Source organism: Lycium ferocissimum, chromosome 8, assembly GCF_029784015.1.
Source record: "Lycium ferocissimum isolate CSIRO_LF1 chromosome 8, AGI_CSIRO_Lferr_CH_V1, whole genome shotgun sequence".
Classification (NCBI taxonomy): Eukaryota; Viridiplantae; Streptophyta; class Magnoliopsida; order Solanales; family Solanaceae; genus Lycium; species Lycium ferocissimum.
In genome coordinates, this window is record NC_081349.1 from 37,241,808 (window position 1) to 37,260,240 (window position 18,433).

The 18,433-nt window shown below is 36.5% G+C and overlaps 1 protein-coding gene across 3 annotated transcripts; it reads right to left on the reverse strand.

Annotated features, from left to right (window-relative positions):
* Positions 1–4,179: 4,179 nt before the first annotated feature.
* LOC132068305 (ATP-citrate synthase beta chain protein 1-like) lies at positions 4,180–17,281 on the reverse strand. 3 transcript variants are annotated; one of them, XM_059461864.1, is made up of 17 exons: positions 17,133–17,281; positions 10,133–10,255; positions 9,914–10,016; positions 9,134–9,199; positions 8,915–9,038; positions 8,462–8,596; positions 8,200–8,260; positions 8,027–8,103; positions 7,621–7,776; positions 7,355–7,483; positions 6,909–7,041; positions 6,515–6,642; positions 6,279–6,384; positions 5,749–5,825; positions 5,562–5,632; positions 4,908–5,192; positions 4,180–4,665 (listed from the first exon to the last, which is right to left on the reverse strand). In XM_059461864.1, the coding sequence occupies exons 2-17, from the start codon at positions 10,230–10,232 to the stop codon at positions 4,590–4,592; spliced, it is 1,827 nt and encodes a 608-aa protein (XP_059317847.1). In that variant the 5' UTR covers positions 10,233–10,255; positions 17,133–17,281; the 3' UTR covers positions 4,180–4,589. The 3 variants fall into 3 exon arrangements, with proteins under 3 accessions (XP_059317847.1, XP_059317846.1, XP_059317848.1); XM_059461863.1 differs by lacking the exon at positions 17,133–17,281 and adding an exon at positions 11,580–11,701; XM_059461865.1 differs by lacking the exons at positions 7,355–7,483; positions 17,133–17,281 and adding an exon at positions 11,580–11,701.
* Between the last annotated feature and the right edge of the window lie 1,152 nt (positions 17,282–18,433).

The window sequence follows — 18,433 nt, forward strand, 5'->3', positions numbered from 1 at the left end:
GTGAGAAGCTTAAGGGGGCGTCATTGAACTACTCAACATATGACAAAGAGTTGTATGCACTTGTGAGGGTCTTGACCCATTGGCAACACTACTTGTGGCACAAAGAGTTTGTGATTCGTTCGGATCATGAGTCTTTGAAGCATTTGAAAGGCCAATCCAAACTCAATAAAAGACATGCCAAGTGGGTAGAATTGATTGAAGCTTTCCCTTACGTGATCCATTACAAAAAGGGTAGAGAAAATGTGGTGGCGGATGCTTTGTCTAGAAGGTATGTCTTGCTCAATACAATGACTTCTAGAATGATGGGTTTTGAAAGCATTAAGGGATTCTATTCTTAAGATCCCGACTTTAAGGCAATTTTGGAGGAGTTGACCCAAGGGAGGAGGGTTGATAGGTTCTAACTTGTAGATGGGTTCCTATTCAAGGATGGGAGAGTTTGTGTTCCAATGAGGTCATGGAGAGAATTGTTGGTCAAGGAAGCACATAGTGGTGGAATGATGGGCCATTTTGGAGTGGCCAAGACACTTGACATCTTGAATGAACAATTCTATTGGCCCAAGATGCGGCATGATGTGGAAAAGCTATGTGGTCAATGTTTGGAATGCAAGCAAGCCAAGTCCAAGACTCGGCCAGGTATGTATACTCCCCTTCCTACCCCTATTGGTCCTTGGATAGACATTTCTATAGATTTTGTGTTGGGTCTTCCAAGAACCAAAAGGGGTCATGATAGCATTTTTGTTGTGGTAGATAGGTTCTCAAAGATGTCTCATTTTATACCATGCCATAAATGCATCTCATGTAGTATCTTTGTTTGTGAATCATGTGCTTAAATTGCATGGAGTTCCTAGAACTATTGTTAGTGATAGGGATTCTAAATTTCTTAGCCCTTTTTGGAAGAGTCTTTGGAGTACACTTGGTACCAAGCTCATGTTTTCTACTTCTTGCCACCCTCAAACGGATGGGCAAACCGAAGTAGCAAATAGGACTCTTGGAAGTATGCTTAGGTGTATGATTAGGAGGAAGCCTACTTCTTGGGAGGATTGTTTGCCTTTGATTGAATTTGCTTATAATCGTTCTCTACATACTTCTATTGGCATGACTCCATTTGAAGTTTGCTATGGTTTTAATCCTTTGATTCCCTTAACCTTAACCCCCTTGTCTTAGTGATGTTGTTGTGAGTATAGATGCAAAACAAAGACGTAGAAATGTTGAGAATCCATGCTAAGGTAAAGGAGAACATTGACAAGATCAACACCAAGGTAGCAAAGAGGCAAAACCGTGGGAGGAAAAAGATAGAATTCTAACCCAATGATTGGGTTTGGATCCATTTTCAAAAGGAAAGATTTCTTCAATTAAGGAAAGGCAAGTTGAGTCCAAGAGGAGATAGTCCCATCAAGATCCTTGAGAAGATCAATGACAATGCCTACAAGATCAACTTGCCAAGTGAGTATAATGTTCACAATGTTTTCAATGTAAGTGATCTTTCTTCTTGTGTTGTAGGTGATCCTTTAGATTTGAGGACGAATCTTCTCCAAAAAGGGGAGGATAATATGACCCCACCTGGCTCAAGGCCATTCACTAGGAGCCAAGCGAAGGAGCTTCAAGACCTTCAAGCTCTATTCATGAAGAAGGAAGCATTTGAGGAGCTACGAGAGAAGATCTCAAGAGTCTACAACATTTGGAAGGTGGCTTGGGAAGATTTGGAGAAGACATCTCAAAGTGGCTAAAAGTGCAAGAGGGACATTTTTGCATACTGTGGGCGTTTTATGCAAATCTCGACCAAGAATGCAATTCAAGGTCAAGAGTACAATTGGAGGCCACATTTGCAAGTTTTAGTCATCTAGATGGTTGAAGACCCAAGTTGGGGGTAATTTTACAAAGAGCCACTTTCGGGCTTTTGTTGTAAAGCCCTAGACTATAAATAGGAGACTTGTCTCATTTTCATTTCTTTAGCTTGAAAATTGATGAAATTGAGTGTATTAGATTGTTAAGTAGTTTTTAGCTAATATAGATTGTTTGGATTAATTAACTAAGTGTCATTTTTTAGTTGTGCCTTGAATTACTTTCCATAGAATTTGCCTAGGATTGCCCATTTGTGGATTCAAGTTGAGTCAATTCTTGAAATTCAAATTGCTTAGGTTTTTAGGATTTGCATTCCAATTAAAAGGGGTTGGGTTTCATATACCCAATCTTGTTCATAGAATCCATCCTAGGGGTCTGGTATCTATCCATCTCTATTCTTCGTCCACCCTTTTTTTTTTTTTTTTCATTTTTCTTGTTCTTCAAGTTTTCTAGAGTTTCTTAAGTTGAATCTAATCAAACACGAGGACCTTTGAGGGGGCCATTCATCCTAGTACTATTCCCGCTCAAGCACGCTAACTTCGGAGTTCTGATGAGATTTGTCTCGTTACTGCTTGTATGATCGCATCCGATGTTCAAAATTTATGATATATATAAAAATAAATTTTATTTATTACTAAAAATTCTTATGTACATAATATTTGATAAAGGGCGTATGACTTGCTACTGGGCATAAGAGGTTCATTCGAACCTCCTTTGCTGAGGAATTATATATATATAATTAAAGTTGTTTTTATGTATGTATAGTACATGTTGGAATTTCCTTAACTTTTTTGTGTATTTATTTCTTTATATATTGAATTCGTTTAGTGAAAATTCTTGAATTCCTGAACTTATAATTCAAAGAACTAATCTTAAACTCATAAGTTCAAATTTTGAGTTTGGTAGTCCCTCTATTTTATTTTATGTGCTATACTTTTTTGATTAGTTTGTTCTAAAAAATGACATATTTTTATACTTAAAAATAATTGAATTTTAAACTTCTCATTATATTCTTAATGACATGATTTGCGGTTACACACTAATTTCGGTTTTTTTTTTTTATTACTAATTCCTAAAAAGTTTCTTCCGAGAAAAATTCATGGGGCAGCTTATTTGGACGCGCCAATTAAACCTGTAACTAATTTTTTTTAACTATTTAACTGGTATTGGCAAATTTCAGACAAACCAGTTCCTTCTTAGTTTTTCCTCCTTTTTTATTTGTTTCTCCTTTAGACGTTTACTACCATGTTAAATTACATTGCTAAAATAAAAATATTTACATTTTCTGTATATACTATATATAAGTTAGATTCTTCCCGCTATACTCGATTAAATTTATTTCGAAATTCCATCAGTATGAGTTGAGAGATAGTGCTTTACGTTGTTGCTTCATGTCAATAGTCTGATTGGGATATTGCTTATTTTTGCATAAATTCTTTTTGTCAACTGAACATAGTAACTTGGAACTAGAGAACAAAATATTTTGACGAAACCTAAGCCAAAAGATAAGAAATCATAAACACCAATTATGACTCATCTAGTGTGTGGGTTATTCACTTGGGTAGATATGATTCGTTTCTTATCAAATTCCACTTGATTTGATAAGAAATAAAGAGATTTGCACTAAGAATATTCCCCCAAAAATCCTGAATATATATATTCTAAGTTTGAAACTTTCAAGCTTAACTTCAGACATAGATGTAAGAAGTTTTCTTGCACAAGCAATATGCTAAACTTTAGGATAACTTTCCAACTTTGCACGTAAATTTTTGCAACTTTGATGGCATATGTCAGAAGTTGTTTCTAAAGCGACTAAACTTAACAAATTAATAAAATTTGAATATGCCGTAAAACTGGGGTCCCATAATCGGCTATATATCTATCTTAGCACTTGTCCCCTTCGATCCTTTCTTAAATTCTGAGTCCGTTCAAATTCCATCACATAAATTGAGGCGGAGGAAAGAAACTTATAAGTATGAAGCTTTGAACTCGTAATCTCAAATAACAAAGAAGCTTGGACTCATTTTATATGCCATATTTGTTTCATTATTTGTCTCATTCATATATTCTAATATTATTAATTTAAACTTTTCATTTTATCCTCAATGAGATAATTTACGACCACACAATATCTATGACTTATTTTAAATCACAAATTTCAATTTTTTTCGTTAAACTCCATGCGCAATCAAACGTCACCGCATAAATTGGGAAAGAGAGGATAAATTAGTGTCTGCTGACGACATACCAGCTACTTTCTGGCACTATGCAAGTAATTATTGTACTGTGTCCCCAATAATTCACATCTTAACCAATCAGGACACAAAATGGAAGCCAAACAAGTAACATTTTGAATACACATTTTATTTCATTAGTGAATGGTACAGGGTTCAATACAGGAAGGGACAAAGGCCACTAGGAATGAGCAAACTCTTCTTACACGTGCTTGAAATCTGGGTGTGTTATTTCTTCATAAGCTGGAAACGCAGAAATACTCCTCCGTGTTGTATGACACGTACGGTTCTGGAACGGAGATTCTTTCAATTGAATGACGACTGTAACATATGTCAGCTCATTAAAACTAAGAATTGATCATGAATGATAACTGAGAGTTGACTCTTTGTTGACTCCCCGGTGAACTCGCAAAATGAAATTTTAGGCCAAGTCCCTAGGAGTGCAAATACTCGTCGAACACATGAACGATGCTATCACTGGCAACTTTCTGCCTGTTGCCAGTGAGAGCATCTTCACTTGGTGTATAAAACATCTTCCCATGGATGACGGTATAGAGGCTGCTTCAATCTCTTCTGGTCGAACGTGTGCCTGTGGTTCAAAAATGCGTTAAGACAATCATGAGAACAACCTATAAGTTATCATGCTTGCATATCCATCATTTGAGTCTCCAACAATTATTCTAACAATTACATCTCCGATTTGGCCTATGGACAAATATGCAAGCATACGTTTCATGCTTGTTTGAGTAATAGCAATGAGAGAATAAAGCTAATTCGGAAAGCAACAGGAAATGCATCATCCAACGGCTTTTGAAGCATCATCTGACTTACCCAATGAGACCAATTGAACGGGCTAGCACAAACAGCCCATTAAGGTAGCCCATTTCCACTATTTCATCGATTTCTTGTTTGGTGAACATTCCAGTGCCCTCAAGGAGATCCAAGAAGAGGGACCCAATGGCACCATCAATGTTGAGGATTAGGTTGTTTGCCTTTGAGAGGGTATAGGTTTCAACCTGAACCGCATACTCCATGTACTCGACAGACGGAAAATGTTGTCTTGCATAACGCTGTAGTAGTTCCACTCTCTTATCTCTGTTGTCTCCTCTCTTTATCCTATCACACAAGTAGACATAAATTAGATCGATTCAGAGTCATAAGAATCACGAAGCATGACATGTTACAATTTCATCACATTTTCAAGTACATTATCCAGCTTCTTCAACTTCCACATCAGGGAACAACTCTAGGATATAAAGGGCGTTATATCAAGGGCTTTTCTCATTTTATCGCTAGCCAAAACATACAAAATATACACTGATTATGTATATTATATGTATATACTATGTATATTATATGTATATTAAGTCAACATATACAACTGCTGGCTATTATTTTTTTTGAGCGGTCCAAAAATGTAATTATCCCTTATATTATCAATTAGTTGACTAGATTTATCCATGAAGAATTTACAAGAAATGCTACCTGTGACCTATTCCTGGTACTCGAATTCCCTTTTTCTTCATACCTTCCACGAATTCACATGGTGTGAGACCCTGCAATACAGGCACGCGAGAAGTTTTATAATCCGCGCTCTCATAGAAGCTAGCATGAATTGCACCAGTTCCACCAAACAGCTCAGATAGTGCTTAATCAATTATTTAGTGCTCACCCTGTCATAAGCATCCTTGAAATACCGGGCGGCATCATCAATAGCACCGCCAAACCGGGGACCAATAGTCAGCAATCCTGTTACAGAGCCACACTAATCCTATTTAATTGACACATAAAGGGAATCTTTCATTAATAGCCAGATTAGTGTCTTTTTTTTTTTGTTTTTTGCAAAAGATAGACACAAACGTAGCAGTATTTTTCTTTCAATACGTAGCATATACATTGTATGCGTGTGCTCTTTCAAAACATAGCATGTACACTGTATGCACGCGCATACAATATCAATGCATATACACTGCTACATTGTGATCCCATATACAAAGTATGTGCGCACATACAAGAATTATGCCTACAATTTAGGGATACATGTATCAATGTATATCTGCTATAATATGTAAAATATAGCTATATTTTGTTAAAAGTACCGCTATAAAGTGTAATTATGTAGCATAATCAGTTACATTAGGTACTTTTCCATACATAAACTCACAGCTTAAAGATAGCCAAAAACTGTAGTCGGCAACATACCTGAAACTAAGCATGAAATTAGGTCTTTTCCGGCCCTAGCGGACACAATGGCGTTGTGGGCACCAGAGGCACAAGGACCATGGTCAGCACACATCATGATGCAAATCTGATTAAGTCCAATCAACCACAAGAAAACAGATTAAGGTTCAGAAACAGGATGACAATCAGGCTGGAAATTGATGAGTCTAAAATTAGCAAGTTATTAATCACTAAATGAAAGAGAGATTATGGATTACGTCAATAAAACGTGTGCAGTAACGAGGTAGGCTGCGTTTGAACCACAACAGAGAAATGACATCAGCGACACCATATCCCTCCTCCACAAGTGTTGACATGGGTACACCAGCATAGCGTTGCTCTACACCTGTAAATAGAAATGAAGACAAAATCAACATTAATAGTCAGACCTCTCTATAACAGTCATCCTTTATAACAGCCATGTTTTCTGATGAACCAATCTTTCATGTTATGCTATATTATATGTTCTCTATAACAACATTTCATTATAAAGAACCAAAAATATCAGAAAAAACGATGCTGTTATAGTGAGGTTTGATTGTAACTCATATTAAGACAGCAAAAGAAATGAAACAACAATCTTTAACAGTATGCACAGAATTCAACTCATACCTCTCTCATCAGATATGGTGGAAATAATATGAGTCGGGACCCGAACTTTCCCACTCTTAATTGCTGTGTTAAGATCCTCAGGAATTTGTGGTGGTGTCACTTCCTCTACAGGTGTTATTTTGCCCTCTTCGACCTACAAAATGACCAAATGATTTTATTAAAACTTATAGCAGGGCAGAAAATCCAATAAGTGACCTGAGTGCAATGCCAAGATGTAACGGCCCTGGTCCAACTATTAAGGTATTGGCCGCTTTGGGCCTAGGGCCGCACGGATTTGTCCCTTGGATTTTAACCCAAAAGGTGTCTTAACAGTTGATTCTAAACTCGTTGTTATAAGGTCCCTAATTTTCTTCTTCCATTCCGACGTGAGATTCGCCCAAGTTATAATGTGCACCGCTTTTTCAGAGGGCTTGCCCTCCGTCATGGGCGTCACACGAGACACTCACCAGCTTTTGAAATGTTTCTTCGATAGTTCCTTCAAAAGCTTCATAAGAGGTAGGAACTACGGCTCCAGCATCTTTGAGTGCTTGATTCTTTGCTTGTGCTGACTCCATTTCACCATCATTCTTTGCCCCCTATTTACAGAGTCTCAAGAATCATTAAGACTTCATATTTGACGTACAGTAGTCATAATCAGAGAAATGGATGCGTATTATCAAAGGAAGGAAATGATAGAGGTGAAAAACGGAGAGAATCAAGTGAAATAGCTCACCACGGGGCCAAACTGAACTTCTGACTTGAAGAGTGTAGCACAAGTTTCACTGATCCACGCAACAACGGGCTTGTTGATTTTTCCCTGCTTGAGGGCTTCAACTAAGGAATATTCTTCTCGTCCACCAAGTTCCCCAAGAACAACAATCATTTTAACCTGATTTACAAGAACAATGAGCTCAAAAAATGAACAAATTATTAGCGCAAAATGGTCTGACAGAAGCAGGAGAAATACATTAAGTTGCAAAAAGTAAGCTACCCTTACAAGCTTTGAATTTGTACCAAAATAGAGGAATAAAATGCAAAATTGAATCATAATTGTGGTTAATTACTAGGAAGAAGGCAATAGTCCCCTTAGTGCAATGATGTGGAGCCCTTTTAAGGATATGATTCTATGAACCAATTACCTGAGGGATGTTGTTGAAGCGCAAAACATGATCAGAAAGGGTAGAACCAGGGAATACATCTCCTCCAATTGCAATTCCTGTAATGCACAATTTCATATTCACACTCTATTTTCTTTTAACATGGATGACACAAAAATGATCCATATATGGATTAAGGATTCAGAATGCCCAACCTTCATAAATTCCATCAGTCACGCGGGCGATTGTATTGTATAATTCATTAGACATACCACCCTGTATATTAAGGAAAAGTTATCATTCTTGTTTTATAATGGAAACATTCACTATTCTTGAAACCATAAGAATTACTAGTGTTCAAGCTATTCTGCTTAGAAAATTTCAGAAAGAAGAAAGGAGCATAAGATTTCTGCAAGTTCGACGAAACAAGATTTCTCCTATGTGTTAAAGATGAAAGAGGCGCCACAAAGTACTCACAGATTTTGATACAAAGCCCACAGATCCAGGTCTGTAAAGCTTGCACTGAATAATGTTATCAATTGTTCCAGCAGTATCACCAATCTTGAAAGCTCCGGCTTGAATTACTCCAACAGTAGCTGGACCAATAATCACCTGAAAAGAGCACCACATTTACATCCTAAAAATTGACTACTTCTGAAGGATGAAAAAACATATAGCTTTCCTCATTTTGGCCCATCGGCCGAAATTAGTCACGGGGCGCTAGCCAAAATATACAAAAACCTATACACTGATAGTGTATATTATATGTATATTCATGTATATTTTGTGTATATTTATACTTGATATACAAAACCAATACATTTGTCGGCTATTATTCTTTTAGGCGGTCCAAACATGTGATTATGCCTTACTTAAATATCTATAAGAAAAAATTTAAAATATAAAATGCATGGAAAGAAACAAAATTACCTTATTGTTTGCCTTTGCATAAGCAACCAGCTGCTTAGCGTCTGACTCGGGAACACCCACAGCTATAATAGCGACGACTCTGATGGTTGGTTGTTTAAGAGCAGACATGGAGGAAGAAGCAGCACTGCTTTGAGTTAAGAAATTCATGATCAGAGCATACATTTTGCATTATCAGATTTTCTTTCAAGAGAAAGGAGGGCGTCTCTTAACATTACCAACCTTCTGAAAGATCCAAAGTTTATAAATACATCAGCTGTGGGATGTGCAGCACAGGCAGCTTCAACGCTGTAGAAGGTGTAACAATTGCAAATAAGACTAAAATTTAGCATGATACTACAAAATTTGCTGCTCCCTCCATCCTAATTTATGTGATGGCGTTAGACTGAGCACGGAGTTTAAAAAAGAAAGACAGAGTTTTGGAACTTGTGGTCTAAAATAAGGATAAAATAGACATTTTAAATTACATTGTTATTACTTACTAAATATAGAAAGGTGTCATTCTTTTTTGGACTGACTAAAAATAAAAGAGTGTCACATAAATTGCGACGGAAGGAGTACTACTCAAAACCAGTATGAAGAAGGTTTGTAAGGAAGGCGAAGTTCAATTATATCCACTTGAGCATCTTTAGTTGGTTGCTTATAGAAAATTTTAGAACTAAGACAGTTTATCTGAAGTAGTGCAAATGAGAAATATTCAGCAACTCATTCATCTAATTGGTGCTTACATTGTATGTAATATTTAGCATCACAATTCACAAACCAAAAGTTAGAAGTGATATGGTCTCATTGGATATGCGGAAAATTTATGTGCTTAAACTTCGGCAAGACGTGTCTAAATTTATCAACATATGAACTGTTTCAAAGCAAAATAATACAGTAGAAGACTATTGAAAATAGACCATATTAAGAAGACTATCCAAATTTAAGAACTCAACAATATAACAAATGAGAGAAATCAAAAATTGAGAAAGCAAAAAAAAAAAAGAAAGTTAGACGCACGTTGAATGCACTGGGATTGCGATTTCCTCCTGACCGAAGAAAAGTTTCTGGAATCCCTCAGAACCAGGATTTATGATTCCAGCAACAGAAGGTGTTTCTCTCCCTATAATATTCAAAAGCGATCGACAACTTCAATTACACCATCAAAAATGCAAAAAAGTTTGAATGCACGTCCATTTTTCAGCAATGTGATTGAAGAACGAAAAATGTAACACTCACTACAAGAAAAATCAAAGTCAAGCATCTGTTGGACAGGAAGCTGCTTGTAGTTGTAGAATAAAGCTTGTGTAGTCTTGGAGAAAAGCTGTCCAGTAGCCATTTTGCCAAAGTCAATTTTAGAACCTGTACAAAGTTACAATATCAGCAGAATATGAGATAATTGCAGTCCAATGCCTTTCGGTGATCTAATTTACAAAATAGCCAGCAAATGTATAGGTTATGAATATTAAATATAAATATACGTATCATATACGTCTCATATACATAAATATACATAGTAAGTGTATATATTTTGTATATTTTGGCTAGCGGTCGTAATGTGTATCCAACCCGAGATGGCAAACAAAGATATCTCAGCAGATAATTACAGAGCTAAAAGTCAAATACTTACCGACATATTTATTCTGATTCAGACTCTTCCGAATAATTTTGTTTTTTCCTTTTAAAATTTTTGGAGTTATAAATATTTCTTTTTGAATTCTCACTTGGATGTTAATGGGTATCTTGTTGTGATTAGTAAATGGTATATGAATCATTTTTCTTATTCCAGTATCCCCAATCCCGCCCACCCAAAATCACCATTCTTAACTCAATATCATCAGGAACCAGAGCTGATATATGAAGCAAAAGGATCTCTTAAAGTTTCTCCAAGATTGACCATTCCAAAAGAAACAACATTTAGGGTGTTTTTGGTATGGAGGAAAAAGTAAAATGATCTCTTAAAGTTTTCTCCAAAATTGCCCATTCCAGAAAATGTTTTTGAATTTTCTCATGTTCGGTTGGTCAAAATTTTTGAAAAACATTTTTTCTAGGAAACACGTTCCTTAAAAGTGACGAAAATAACTTTTCTAGTGGAAGTAGAGAAATCAAGTAACTTTCCTAGTGGAAGTAGGGAAATCAAGTTTCACAAGTGACATTCCACATTACTTGTGTCCACCCCATCCTCCAACACACCTCATCATCACCCCTACCCCCGTAGCCCCCACCCCCACCACCCCCACATCCCTACCCCTTACCCTCACATCTCATAATATTTATCTAGATTATATACAAATGTTTTTAGGATAATATTATTATCTTCGGCATCCCTGACTCGGGCATCCTTTCAGGTGCAGTTGACATAGAACTTAGGTAATTTAGAAGTAAAATAAGTAAGAAATCCACTTATTTGGTGTGTTCGGTAAAATGATTTTCGTAGTCGAAGTAGTGAAAACAAGTTCCATAAGTTACAATTTCAAAGCTCATTATCCCCTCCCTGAACCCCGATTCCCCACCCCTCACTACCCCCGACTCCCACCCCACCCCCAGTGAATAGTGTTTTTTCTGAATTACATATAAATGCTCTTGGGATAATATGTTTTTGCTATCATACACCAGAAAGAAGCAAGAATACTAGTACTTATTTTTCAAAAAGAACATTTTCTATAGAAAACATTTTCCTTCGTACCAAACACACCCTTAGTAACGTGCCACGCACACTTGAGCTCCAAAAAAACCATAAGGACTTCATCATACAAGCAAAGGCAAAGCCAGTTCATATCGCAGAGCATCATTGAGGTCACTACTCTCTAGTAAGTCCAGAGTACTCCCTCGTTTCAAAATGTTTTTTCTGGTTTAGATGTGGCACGAAGTTTAAGAACGTAGAAAACACTTTTGCATCTTGTGGTCTTAAATTAAAGATGTGTAGAATATATCAAAATGTTAATCTTGTGGTCTTAAACATGTCATGTCTGAAAAGTGGAATTAAAGAGTTGTCAAAAAGGAAAGAGATTTTTTTTTTTAAACAGACTAAAAAGGAAAGTAAGACAAATATTTTGAAACGAAGGGAGTAATTAATAAGCTCGAAAACACATAGGAGACAAACAATTCAAGGGGTTTTAGCTAATAAACATGAACTTGAATCGAGAATTCAACAGAAAAATGAGAAAATCACACACCAACACCCAAAAAGATCGCGGGAAGTAAAGAATTCGACAAAATTTGAGGCAAGATAAATTCAATGAAGAAGAAAAAAAAAAATGAACTGTGAGAATAAATGACACTGTATTTGGAAATTTTCTGATATCTATTCAATGAACAAAAGCCATGTATATATACAAGTCTGTGTGAATAAAATAAAATCATAAATAAAAGAATCCTATACATTTTGTCTAAATTTCATTGGCTACTATTCTAACGTCTATAACAAATTTTGTTTTGTCTATAACAAACTTTATTCTGGAAGCTTCCTTTGTACAGCTGTGAAATATTGAATGGCCAGATGTTATTTGTCAACTTTGAACGTTGGAGATATGTATAGCATTGTTAGGCTGAATTTGTTCTACAGGAATGTTGGGCTGAATTTGTTTTGATTGTGTTTTGTTCATGCTTGCACCATAGGCCCAAATAGAAGCCCAGTCCAAATCAGCCCAATTTTCTTTTGATAACACCAAAGCTGTCAAACCTGAATTAGATGGCCACTTTCCCTTTTCTTCTTCATCAAACAGACAACCCTTGTTTGCTGTTTTAACTATTGCATCTTTAACTTGTAATCCCTTTGCATCTTTAGCCTTATCTTGTTGATTCAAATTCACAACATCCCCCCTCAAGTTGGAGGGGGACAAAGTAACACTCAACTTGCTCAAAATCGAATTGTGAGATGGTCCTGGTAAAGATTTGGTAAATAAGTCAGCTAATTGGTGTTTGGAAGGAACGAAAGACAAAGAAATAAGGCCGGCTAGGTAACACGGACATAATGACAATCAAGCTCGACATGTTTCGTCCTCTCATGAAACACGGGATTCCGAGCTATATGTAACGCCGCTTGACTGTCGGAGTGAACAGGAATAGGAAGATGTGGTGGAACTGAAAGATCTGTAAGAAGGCGAGTAAGCCAAGTCAATTCAGTTACAAGACGTCGGATTGATCTATATTCAGATTCCGCAGAGGACAGAGAAATTGAAGTTTGTTTCTTTGATTTCCAAGAAATAGGCGATCCCCCTAAAGTGATGAAGAACCCACTTATCGACTTTCGAGAATCGCGACAAGAAGCCCAGTCTGCATCGCAGAAGGCCAGAAGAGAAAAAGAAGGTGAAGAATTCATAAAAATTCCTTGGCCAGGATCATTTCGGAGATAAGAAACTACTCTAAGAGCAGCTGAAAAATGAGAAACACAAGTGGTCGTATATATTGACCGAGGATAAGAACAAAGAAATGATAAATCGGGCCGTGTGTGTGTGAGATAATTGAGTTTACCAATCAGATGTCGGTAGATAGTGGGATCAGAAAGAAAGGGACCAGAACTTGCAGAAAGTTTGGAAGAAGGGTCAAGAGGTGAAGAAGCCAAAGGCAGATGAGAAACATCAAATTCATTGAGCAAATCCAAGGTATACTTTCTTTGACTTATGATAACACCTTGTGGTTCACGAATAATTTCCATACCCAAAAAATAATGTAGAGAGCCAAGATCTTTTATTTTGAACTCTGAATTGAGAAACTGTTTGAGACTGTCTATTTCTGTTTGATGATTTCCTGTGATTAAGATGTCGTCCACATAAACTGCCACAATAGTAGTGTGTCCACCAGATGCTTTATAGAACAGAGAGTAATCATTAAGAGAAGAGACAAAACCTTTGAAGTTTAAAGCCCCAGCAAGCCTTGCATACCACTGCCTCGAGGCTTGTTTTAAACCATAAAGAGACTTTTTCAACCTACAAACCAGATCAGAGGACATAGGATAGTAACCAGGTGGAAATTTCATATAGACCTCTTCCTGCAAATCCCCATGCAAGAAGGCATTACTGACATCAAATTGAGAAATAGGCCAACCTTTCTTAACTGCAACAGTAATGAGACATCTGATTGTGGTCATCTTGACCACTGGAGAAAATGTCTCATTGTAATCAATTCCTTCCCTTTGAATGTCCCCTCTAATGACTAACCTGGCCTTAAGTCTTTCAATAGTTCCATCTGAGTATTGCTTGACTTTGTAAACCCATTTACAAGGCAGAGCTTTCCTTCCTGGTGGTAGTTTGACAATCTCCCATGTTTGATTATCTTGCAAAGCTTGTAATTCATCTGCCATGGCTTGAACCCAACCAGGATGTAGAGATGCTTGGTGAAAAGATGAAGGTTCTTTGATAGTAGATATGGAATGTAAAAATTTTTGGTTGGTTGTAGACAAAGCATTGATAGGTAGAGAAATAGGATTGACACCATCAGAGAAGCAAGAATGAGTTACATTAGATAAAAAAATGTTATTGCAAAAATAATCATCTAGATATGAAGGTGGAACACCTTTATTTTGTCTATTAGATTGTCTAGTGTTGGAAGGATCAGATTGTGGAGGTGGTATAGGATGAGAAGTGGAATTTTGTTCAGAGAATTGAGTTGATGGTGTAGTAACTGTAGGGGTAGATGTGGGAGTATCAGGTTGTGCAGATGGTGCAGGATGAGAAGTTTGGTAAGAAGATTGTGTGGATGATGTAGGAACTGTAGATAAACTAGGAGACTGGTCTCGGGAAGGATGAGGAGTTTGGTCAGACTGATCTTGGGAAATTGGTGAATTTGTCAAGGAAAGATTAGGTAATATAGGTTCATTAGGTGGTGTTGGTGAATATGCAGGTTTAGAAAAGGAGGAAGAATCACTAACAGTAGGTTCAGGATAAGGGAAGAAAGATGCATGATTCATATCAGGAAGAGAAGTAAAAGGAAAAACATGCTCATAGAACTGAACATCTCTGGACACAAATATTTGCTTGGTTTCTAAATCCAACAATTTATATCCTTTTTGAGTACTAGGATATCCTAGAAAAACACATGATCTTGCCCTAGGTTCAAACTTTCCTCTGTTATGTGCCAATGTAGATGCATAAGAAAGACAGCCAAAACATTTCAAAAATTTATAAGATGGTTCTGTTCTGAAGAGGATCTCATAAGGACTTTTTCCTTGAAGAACCTTAGAGGGCATTCTGTTAATCAAATAAGTAGCAGTTAGAATACACTCTCCCCAATACTTGATAGGAACTTTGGATTGAAACAACAGTGCTCTTGCAACTTCAAGAAGATGCCTATGCTTCCTCTCAACTATCCCATTTTGTTGAGGGGTGGCAATGCAAGATGTTTGATGAATAATTCCTTCTGATTTGAGAAAATTTGAAGCAATGATACTTTTCCCTAACTCCATTGCATTGTCAGACCTGATTATCTTTACTTTCATCTTGAATTGTCTTTCCACCATCTTTAAAAAATTTTGAAGGACTGTAAAAGCATTACCCTTAGTACTTAGTAAAAAGGTCCAAGTTGCCCTACTAAAATCATCCACAATTGTGAGAAAATACCTATAATTGTTGTAAGTAGGAACTTTGTAAGGCCCCCAAGTATCTATGTGAATTAAGTCAAACACAGATTTACTAGAAACATGACTGATGGGAAAAGGTAATTTTGACTGTCTAGCTAAAGGACAGATTTCACAAAAACAATCAGAATTGGAAGGAATTGAAATGAAATTGATATTTCTCATTGAAGAAAAAGGCAAATACTTATGTTAAACCCTTTACCTAATATCAACCATGCTTACTCACTTCATTGTGAGTGGTGGTCAGGGACAGAATTTTCAAAGATGAAACTCTAGGTAAACATGGTTGATTTTCAAAGATGAAACCCTTTAACATAAGTATTTACCTAGAGTTTCATCTTGCAAGAGAAGTGAGTAAGCTTGGTTGATATTAGGTAAAGGGTTTAGCATAAGTATATTTCCTCTAGCTTGTGAATAGACATCATTCAGTCCCATAAGAAATTGAATGAGTCTTTCATCTTCAAGAGACTTCGCTTTCTCTTTTCCTTCACACACACAGACAATCGCACTTAATATTTTCATTCAAAGGATTCTAGTTCATCCCATAGCCTTTTCACTTGGTGAAGTATCCTCGCTATGTTTGATGTGCTCGACTAATCCACTCAACCGTTTTTGCAGGTGATAGAGTTTGGCCCCATTGGATTGGCCAAACCTGTGCTCCAAGCTGACCCAAAGCTCTTTTGCGGTCCTTGAGTAAATCACACTGTCTGCAATGTCTTTGGACAGAGAATTGAGCAGCCAAGAAGTTACCATGTCATTGGATCTACTCCATGACTGATAATCTGCAGAATCTGAGGAAGGAGCTGTGAGAGTTCCAGTGATAAATCCTACCTTATTCTTTGCTGATAAGGCTATTAGGACTGTTCTCTTCCATCCCTGATAACCCTTACCATCAAAAGGGTTATTCACCAAGGCCATGCCTGGTGCGTCTGAAGAATGGAGGAAATAGGGGTGATTGGAATCAATGGTGTTTTGAGTTATGGTGACTCTAGCTGCTGTTGTTGCAGCATTGATTTGCTCTTCTGATGTGGTTTCATTGTTGTTAGGCATATTGATGACAATATCAGAAATCTAGCAGCAATTTTTAGTATTGCTCTGATACCATGTGAGAATAAATGACACTGTATTTGGAAATTTTCTGATATCTATTCAATGAACAAAAGCCATGTATATATACAAGTCTGTGTGAATAAAATAAAATCATAAATAAAAGAATCCTATACATTTTGTCTAAATTTCATTGGCTACTATTCTAACGTCTATAACAAATTTTGTTTTGTCTATAACAAACTTTATTCTGGAAGCTTCCTTTGTACAGCTGTGAAATATTGAATGGCCGTATGTTATTTGTCAACTTTGAACGTTGGAGATATGTATAGCATTGTTAGGTCGAATTTGTTCTACAGAATGTTGGGCGAATTTGTTTTGATTGTGTTTTGTTCATGCTTGCACCATAGGCCCAAATAGAAGCCTCCCAAATCAGCCCAATTTTCTTTTGATAACACCAAAGTCATTAAAACCCGAATTAGACGGCCACTTTCCTTTTCTTCTTCATCAAACAGCACAACCCTTGTTTCTGTCGTTTTAACTATTGCATCTTTAACTTGTAATCCCTTTGCATCTTTAGCCTTATCTTGTTGATTCAAATTCACAACATGAACCCACCTCAGTAAAATCAGACAAAGTGTGTGATAAATTTTACTTGATTTCAGAATGGGGAGAAGAGAGTTAGATGTGTATATATTTGTATTCACAATTATTGTAGAGAAAGAAATTGAATAAACAAAGGAATGAGTGGGGCTGCTGCATGGGCATAACAAAGATTGCTAGTAGCTAACTAAGTAGGGGCAGACCCAGGATTTTAAGACGACGGGAGCACCATTATCTTAATATAAACGCCAATAAATTTTTTAGTGATGACTGAGAAATAATATCATGTCGGACCGGTCACTAATAGTGTGACAAAGGGCGAAAATACAAATATATAGGTCAAATATGATTTTTTTTTTTTTTAGTAATAAATAAATTTAACACAATGAAGCAAATAAAAGAGATAACTCACTGGCTAAAGCTGTGCAACATGTGTTAACGACGCAAGTTCGATTCTAGGCGAGCTCATTTAACGCTTATTGTTTTCCTAAAAAATAGGCTCAAAAAAGTAATTAAATGTGACATTCGAGTTCGATCCCGGGTGACATGCAAGGGAAGCAACAGTTGCAACCAACGACCTACAATGACACTTTCATTTGTTAGCGCACAATTAAATATATACTAATTTCTCAAGGTATACACACACACACACACACACATATATATGTGTGTGTATATATATATATATATATATATATATATATATATATATAGTTATTTTTTCCGAAGTTAACGAGTGCACGTGCACTCCGACCCTTCCATGTGGGTCCGCCTCTGTAACTAAGAAAGAAGAAGAACAAATGATTATGAAGGGGACTCAAATTTAAAATTTATGAAAATATCACAACAATATTAAATTACTCGACTGGTAAGCACCCTCCACCTATCACAACAATATTAAATTACTCGACTGGTAAGCACCCTCCACCTCCAACCTCAAGTCGTCAAGGGAGCAAAAGGGATAAATGTCTTACTTTCCTTTTATGTTTGTCCCAAAAAGAGTGTCTTTTTTTATATTTAGTAAGTTTTCCAATTCCGACATCCTACCTTGCAAATTTAAGACCACAAGACTTAAAAGACTCACACATCTTTAATTTAAGACCATAAGATTCAAAAGTCTTCCTTTATTTCTTATACGCCGTGTCCAGTCAAACTAAGACACTTAAATTGGGAAGGAGAGAGTACTATAATTGAGTTATTTAATAATTTTTAATATATTCGTTAGAATTGGACAAAAGCATTTCACCGAATCAGCTAATTATACTACATGTCCATCCCTTGTCACATATTTACTTTGCATTTCAGTCTGATTTTCT

Bases quoted from the DNA above. Each gene is read 5' to 3' on its own strand.
- LOC132068305 (XM_059461863.1), bottom strand. From the start codon at position 11,685: ATGATGCTCTGCGATATGAACTGGCTTTGCCTTTGCTTGTATGATGAA. The intron at 10,256-11,579 runs GTACGAAGGAAA...AACTTTGTACAG, and splicing joins CGTTACTAAGGGTGTGTTTG to GTTCTAAAATTGACTTTGGC. The intron at 7,484-7,620 runs GTGAGCTATTTC...CTCTGTAAATAG, and splicing joins AAGTTCAGTTTGGCCCCGTG to GGGGCAAAGAATGATGGTGA.